Raw genomic sequence first — 7,853 nt, 5'->3', positions numbered from 1 at the left:
AGAAATTAATATATCAAAGTAATCTTTTTCTATTGTTATTTGTATTATTTTGGCAACACATTTTGTTATTCTTATAAGAGCGTCGTTTATGTATCATATTTCGTCATTTCTACTAATATCATTTTCTTAATAAATTTAGATAATTTTTCTTAAAAAGAAAAACATCCACAAATGTCATGTCTCCCAGGGGCAACGTCTGAATGACATATCTCGTTTAAAAATAATTTCGAGTTTTTCAAACAGAAACTCGAATATTTTGTCAGTCAAGTTCAAGCTTCATGGAGCTATTGAGCCAAACTCGACAAAAACTTTTTAGATTTCCATCCTTGTGATTGAGCTCGATACAGTATTTCAGTTTGTTGATACTTTGACAGCCGTTTTTAATATTAATGCAAACTTTATATGAAAAAGAGGTCTACATGAAAATAAAAAAATAAAATCAAATAAAAAAGGCTTCAAAATTAAAAAGCAACAAATCGAAACACAAGTTTTCTTTTTAGAGAAATAGAAAAAGCAAACGAAAATAACCCAAATAATCTCCTGTTTCCCCTCTTTCTCTCACACTCTCTGCTTCTCGATTCACCGATATCATTCCAAATCAGGTTTTTTTTTAATTCATTTTTTTCCTCATTTATATATATAAATATATACGTATACCTATATGTACATGAATCTGTATCTATATCTGTATATCTATATCTGAATTCTATAAAATATAATCATGACGCCGATTCCGATTTGATGTAATAATAATAATAATATTATGTGATCAAACTGCACAGATCGTGGACCTAATTTCGTAATTCGTTAGGGTTTGATTTCTAGGGTTTCGTTATTGAAACCCTAATTATATGCGGATTGAAGTCCCAAATTTTAGGAATTATTCTCATTTGGATTTTGTTTTGGATTTTGTTTGTTTTTAGGGCTTACGTGAGTTCCTGTCCATCGTGTTTATTTGAAATTTGAAATCTGAATATTATATCTATATATACACATTCATATGTATCTATATATGTATTTTGGGATGTAAAGGAACTAAACGGTGTTTGTTCGTTACTTCGTTTAAGTTTAGCTGAACAATGGATGAACGTGAACATTTAGATGAACAGACTTTTGTGTTTGTGCTTGTGATCATTCATATGCTCCGTTAAAGGGATGAATATTTGTTTTCGAGAAATTATGCTTTTTAGTGCTCATCCCTATGGAAAGGTAGAAAACAAGAACAAATGAACATAAACTAACTAACATGAATATAAGATTTTTATGATATACTTAATGTTCGTTGTAATTCTATATAGTGTATGGAGTAGTAGTGTATTTTTTATTTTATTACTGACAACATTGAATGTATTTATTTTCATTTCAGCGTTTTTTTTAAGTGTGAGGCTGTAAAAAAAATGAATGAACGAAAGACGATAGATTTAGAGCAAGGATGGGATTTCATGCAGAAAGGAATAACAAAGTTGAAGAATATATTGGAAGGTCTTCCCGAGCCACAGTTCAGCTCGGAGGACTACATGATGCTTTACACGTAATATTGTTTTTCATTCTATCGTTCTTGTGAACTGTAATTGATCATGGTTTATGATATGTGATTATTTAAATTGACATTAAATTTAATGTTCATTCCAGAACGATCTACAACATGTGCACACAAAAACCACCACACGACTACTCCCAACAGTTGTATGACAAATATCGTGAGTCTTTTGAAGAGTACATCACTTCAACGGTAAAGCTATGCCTTTTATGGTTTCGAGTATTATTTAATTGCATATATTATTCTATGCACTATAAACTGTATCCCTCCTGCAGCCTAAAACTTATATAACTAACATAAGAGAAAAACAAATATGTAGAGAATGAGAGATGTTGATTAATCTTAAACTTTGGATCTATCATATCTGCTAGTCATTTTATACATATTAATTAGAAATACTTTTAATAACTAATGTATATCACCTTCTGCAAATGAACGATTTAGTTAGATTATGAAACCGTTTACTCCTCTTTTATGTAGCTAAGTTAGTAAATAAGCTGTGTATACCTCCATGCTTACTAATTTTGTGGGAGAAGTAACGGTCTTCATAGTTCAAACACATGTGTATGGTATAAGACAGTAAGATAATGTGACCCCTCCCCCCCTTCTTCCCCCCTCGTTTTTTTGTTTATTGCCTATCTACTAAATTTAGATTTCATGTTGCCAAGTATGATGGTTTTTATGGGAGATATTTGTTACAGGTCTTACCATCTTTAAGAGAGAAACATGACGAGTTCATGCTCAGGGAGCTTGTAAGACGGTGGTCAAACCATAAAATCATGGTGCGATGGCTTTCCAGATTCTTCCACTATCTTGATCGCTACTTCATTGCTCGAAGATCTCTTCCACCACTAAATGAAGTTGGACTTACCTGTTTTCGTGATCTGGTATTTTACGAGTCTATTCATTAAAAGTTGGCAGGGTAAAAAAAAAATATTTTAGTTATTCAAAAGTTTATTTATATATTACTATTATAGGATTTAGGCGTAGTGTTACAATGCCAAGTTCAGAATATTGGTATCTTCTCTGGCTAGTATTAGAGTTGAAACATTCTGCTACAAATCTTATTATAATTTCTTCTTTTGCCCTTAATATTTTTGATTTCTTGAGTTCTGTGTGTTTAACAATATATGTTCATTAGGTATACCAAGAGTTGAATGTTAAAGTTAGAGATGCTGTAATATCTCTGGTATGTTTTCCCCCAACGATTTAACTACAAAGCCTAATTGTTCTAAATCTCATTTCTGCATTGACTCGCTAAGATGTTGTATGATTTACATATAGATTGATCAAGAGCGCGAAGGAGAGCAGATTGATCGAGCTCTGTTGAAGAATGTTCTAGATATATTTGTTGAGATCGGAATGGGGCAAATGGAGTACTATGAAAATGATTTTGAAGCATCAATGCTTAAAGATTCAGCAGCATATTATTCACGGAAGGCTTCAAACTGGATCTTAGAAGACTCTTGTCCAGATTATATGCTGAAAGTAAACTTTAAATGCTTATTTAGGTCTTAAAAGTAAATTTATAGAGTCAAGATCTTAGTTAGTGAAATGTAATCTACCTTTTTACTGGAACTTCAGGCAGAGGAGTGCTTGAAAAGGGAAAGTGGTAGAGTTGGTAACTATCTTCATGTCAGCAGTGAACCAAAGCTGCTCGAGGTACCTTTTTTATGGTTTTTTTTTAAGTTTGCGTTAATACACTGCTGATGGTTATTTATCGTGTGTGTTTATTTGGTTGCTTGTAGAAAGTTCAAAACGAGTTGTTATCTGTCTACGCAACTCAATTGTTAGAGAAGGAACACTCTGGTTGTCATGCATTGCTCAGGGATGACAAGGTATGCCCTTGTTAAGGATTCTTATTTAAAGCGTTGGTATATAGTATAGGTCGTAAAATAAGCGATTTGGACTGGCTGGGTTATCAGATAGAACAGGTTCAGGCAAAAAGGTTAATTTTTTTCTCGGTCAAAAAAGGTTGGTCCAGTGTGGACCTAAGAATTCAAGCCCCCCCCCCCCCCCCCCCCCCCCCCCCCCCCTCCGGGCCTCCCTTGGCTTGGTTCATTACTTATTAAGTTTAGCATGGCCCAGGAAAATTTTGTACAAAAATACAGTATTCTACTAATGGTCTAGTTCTTTGAATAAAAATATAGGACCTTATGTGTATTACACTTTGGCCACTTTCATCCCGTTCAACCCTGGCCTCAATATTTTCCAACATCTTTTCTCTTTTATTTATTTGCCCAGGTTGATGATCTATCAAGGATGTACAGACTCTTTTCAAAGATACCACGTGGATTGGATCCTGTATCTAGTATGTTTAAGCAGGTTTGTTATATTCAACAGAATTTTATTTTTCTGATGTAGAATCCTGTTAGAGGTGCCTCTTATATATATATATATAATATGTATGTATATATATATTAAGATAAGATACAATATGGTATATATTATAATCTTACTGTACCATATGTATTCCTGTGTCTTGCAGCATGTCACTGCCGAGGGCACGACACTAGTTAAACAGGCCGAGGACGCAGCTAGTAACAAGAAGGTGTGCATATACTAAACAATAAGCACATTAGGTCACAGTTATTTCAAACTCTTTGCATATGTGATCAAAATCTTCTACTTATTTGTCCTTGCAGGCTGAAAAGAGAGACGTGGTTGGCTTACAGGAACAGGTAATCATGATAAGATGGAATCACTTAACTTGCTTTTGTATGATCAGAAACTTATTTGTGCGTAATGCATTGCAGGTTTTTGTTCGGAAAGTGATTGAGCTCCATGACAAGTACCTGGAATATGTAAATGTTTGCTTTAATAACCATACCCTCTTCCACAAGGTTTGTATTTCCATATTATCATTACCACGATATCTAGTTACTCAATATTACTTACTGCTATATCTTTTAAATTCTCTTCTAGGCACTTAAAGAAGCATTTGAAATATTCTGCAACAAGGGTGTTGCTGGTAGTTCAAGTGCAGAGTTACTTGCAACATTTTGCGATAATATTCTCAAGAAGGGTGGAAGTGAGAAACTCAGTGATGAAGCCATTGAGGACACACTTGAGAAGGTATGCATTATTTCTTTTTCTTTCACAATTGACCTTTTATGTACCAGCATGACATTACTTTAAAGTTAAATACATTTTTTTGCAGGTTGTAAAGCTGCTTGCTTACATCAGTGATAAAGATCTTTTTGCTGAATTTTATAGGTAGGAATCATCTTGGTTCTTATGGACACTAAGTTACTTTTATGTGATTTTTGTTATTTTGTCATTTATGGTGTCTTTTGATGATGTCAGGAAAAAGCTTGCTCGACGGCTTTTGTTTGACAAGAGTGCCAATGATGAGCATGAGAGAAGTATTCTGACAAAGCTAAAGCAACAATGTGGTGGTCAGTTCACATCAAAGATGGAGGGGATGGTAAGCATGCAAATTTAACTAGTGAATCCATGTTTCATACAGATTGCCAAATGGGTGGAGTATGCCAGGTGGGTATAAGGTCAAATTGTCTTTGGGTGGGGCTGACCTGAAACACGTTCCTGCCCATTTTTTTTGATAAGTAGTTTGTGCGTGTGTATATGTGTATCAACTCAAAGTTTTAGGATGTTCTATGCATTATAAAAGATACAACTTGTATGCCTTTTGCCTGTTAAGACCCTTTGACTTGTTTTCTTTCAAGTTGGTTTTCTTTAAGATTAATTAGTTTTGCCTATGTAAGTTAGGGATAAAATGGTATGCGAATCTAGCCCTTTCATAATTTAGCAGGTTAAAATCTCCTCAAAATTTTGTAGTGGTGCCTATGATAACGAGTTGTAACGTTGCTATGATTACTTTATATTTTGTGTTGTTTTTCAGGTTACTGATTTAACATTGGCAAAGGAAAACCAGTCCCACTTTGAGGAGTACTTGGGCAATAATCCACATGTTAGTCCTGGGATTGACTTGACGGTTACTGTGTTGACTACTGGCTTTTGGCCAAGTTACAAGTCTTTTGATTTAAATCTTCCTGCAGAGATGGTACAATATTTTTGTTAATTTTTTTAATACAGAAGTTCTTGTTTTTATCTGCCTATTGTGTTTATATTGATGTCACATGTGCCTTATTTAGGTCAAATGTGTTGAAGTTTTTAAAGAATTTTATCAAACAAAAACAAAGCATAGGAAACTTACATGGATATATTCCTTGGGTACCTGCAACATTAATGGAAAGTTCGAACCAAAAACTATGGAACTCATTGTCACAACCTACCAGGTTTCTTCTATAAATTTTATTTTCTATCAACTTATACTTAATAGAGAACTGTTAATGAGTAAGGTTTTTGACTTTTAACGCAATTTATTGGTGCAGGCTTCTGCTTTGCTACTGTTTAACTCATCAGATCGATTGAGTTATCAGGAAATTATGACTCAGCTGAACTTGTCAGACGATGATGTTGTTAGGCTACTCCATTCTCTATCATGTGCAAAATATAAAATTCTTCTCAAGGAGCCAAATACCAAAACCATATCTCCAACCGATTACTTTGAATTTAACTCAAAGTTTACAGATAAAATGAGAAGGATCAAGGTATATGAAGTCGTTTTTTTTTTCAATCTAGATTAGACCATATGATACGTGCATATTTCATAAATTTTAATAGTGAACTGTTAAAGTCGACACTCTCAAAGTATTAATCATCTAATTGAAATATATATATGCTCTATCTTTGTCCCGTGATATGTAGATCCCTCTACCTCCTGTGGATGAGAAGAAAAAGGTAATTGAGGATGTTGACAAGGATAGACGGTATGCAATTGATGCTTCTATCGTGCGAATCATGAAAAGCAGAAAAGTACTGGGATATCAGCAGTTGGTTATGGAGTGTGTTGAACAGTTGGGTCGCATGTTTAAAGTAAGTTTTTTCTTTCAAAATATCTTATATTTGACCCATAATTAAGGTTTTACGTGGTCCTGACCGATATATCTTTGGCCAATAACTGCATGGAATTTAGACCAAAACTGGAACGGGTTTGATCAGGCCATGGTTGGGCATTAGCATTATCTAGCAGGAAATCTGCAGATGTGTATTACAAAGGCATACGATTGGCTATTGGTGACATAGTGGCTGGGGTTTTTGTACGGGTTGAAATGAATCAATTGGGACGCTAAGTATTTTTTTCCAAGTCTTTATTAACTTTCTAAAAGTTATTAGTGTTTCCAAAATGGTTAGAAATTTTGTAGTGTTTCAGAATGTATAAGTTTTTGAATTAATTGATTTAGAAGGTCTTTTGTATTAAAAAGTTAACAAGAAGATAGACCAGCTTGGTCTGTCGATATGTTCAAACGTTTTTGAATAAAATGATTCAGAAGGTCTTTTGTTTTGACAATCATTTGATTCATTGGAGATAAAGTAACCCATAATGAAATGACATAAATGGGTTGAAGTTGCAACTATATTTGACCACCATTTTACACATTGTCCCCAATGTTTCAACATTAATCTGCAACTGATGAGTCATGAACGCTTGCAGCCTGATGTAAAAGCAATAAAGAAGAGGATTGAAGATCTGATAACTCGTGATTATCTTGAGAGAGACAAAGAGAACCCTAACTTGTTCCGGTATCTGGCTTGATTGTAGTAGCATGGTTGAGGATGATGATGATTAAAAGCCCAAATAGCATGAAATCCAGAGTAGACCAGCTAAGTGTAACACACTGGTGCATGAAGTTTGGCTGATCAACTGTAGATGTTGCCAATTTTTCAGCGACTGTTTGGATTAATGATTGATGCTTGAAAGTTTAAAGAATGCCATGTCAAGGGACATCTTTCCAAGCTTATAAGCCAATATTATCTTACCTAGCCCTTGTGGATATTGTAATATTCTTGAATTCTGCTGGTTGAATTCTAGTTCACAGATTAGACAAATTTGCTTTCTCTCTCTATGATGTTTGGCTTTAGATAACCCTTCTTTTTAGTACTTGTATTAACCATCTGTGATGCATATCTGCTGGAAAAGAGGTTTTAGTCGAAATTTGCTATGAAGGAAGCTTTTAATATCACTTTTGTTTCTCTTTTTCTGCTTTAATGATGCTATTATCACCCCTCCAAGCTACACATTTGTTTCCAACATAGCTAAATTTCTTGTTTAACAGTCTTTGAAAGAGAACGAGTAGACGCCTGTTTATAAATAGTTGTTCTTGAAACCGAAGTAAATGCCGTTGTCACTGAACTATCAAGTAAAAGGCCAAGAGAGTTTTTCTGGGATAACCCTTCTTTGTCATGTAAAGTTCCAAATTTCTTTCCGTCACATTCTTATGAAATCATT

The 7,853-nt window shown here is 34.1% G+C and overlaps 1 protein-coding gene across 1 annotated transcript; it reads left to right on the top strand.

Annotated features, from left to right (window-relative positions):
• The first annotated feature begins 487 nt into the window (after nucleotides 1–487).
• On the top strand, nucleotides 488–7,490 carry LOC122599102 (cullin-1). The gene is made up of 20 exons (XM_043771563.1): nucleotides 488–602; nucleotides 1,367–1,531; nucleotides 1,633–1,732; nucleotides 2,242–2,427; nucleotides 2,682–2,729; nucleotides 2,825–3,028; nucleotides 3,125–3,202; nucleotides 3,289–3,378; nucleotides 3,785–3,865; nucleotides 4,029–4,091; nucleotides 4,186–4,221; nucleotides 4,297–4,383; nucleotides 4,466–4,615; nucleotides 4,701–4,756; nucleotides 4,847–4,967; nucleotides 5,403–5,564; nucleotides 5,656–5,799; nucleotides 5,896–6,114; nucleotides 6,272–6,439; nucleotides 7,059–7,490. Exons 2-20 carry the CDS (start codon nucleotides 1,398–1,400, stop codon nucleotides 7,158–7,160), a joined length of 2,229 nt encoding a protein of 742 aa, XP_043627498.1. The 5' UTR covers nucleotides 488–602; nucleotides 1,367–1,397; the 3' UTR covers nucleotides 7,161–7,490.
• Nucleotides 7,491–7,853: the final 363 nt, after the last annotated feature.

Source organism: Erigeron canadensis, chromosome 5 (assembly GCF_010389155.1).
Source record: "Erigeron canadensis isolate Cc75 chromosome 5, C_canadensis_v1, whole genome shotgun sequence".
NCBI lineage: Eukaryota > Viridiplantae > Streptophyta > Magnoliopsida > Asterales > Asteraceae > Erigeron > Erigeron canadensis.
This window is presented reverse-complemented; position numbering and strand designations above follow the sequence as displayed.

Bases quoted from the DNA above. Each gene is read 5' to 3' on its own strand.
- LOC122599102 (XM_043771563.1), top strand. From the start codon at position 1,398: ATGAATGAACGAAAGACGATAGATTTAGAGCAAGGATGGGATTTCATG. The intron at 3,866-4,028 runs GTTTGTTATATT...TGTGTCTTGCAG, and splicing joins TATCTAGTATGTTTAAGCAG to CATGTCACTGCCGAGGGCAC. The intron at 4,384-4,465 runs GTTTGTATTTCC...ATTCTCTTCTAG, and splicing joins ACCATACCCTCTTCCACAAG to GCACTTAAAGAAGCATTTGA.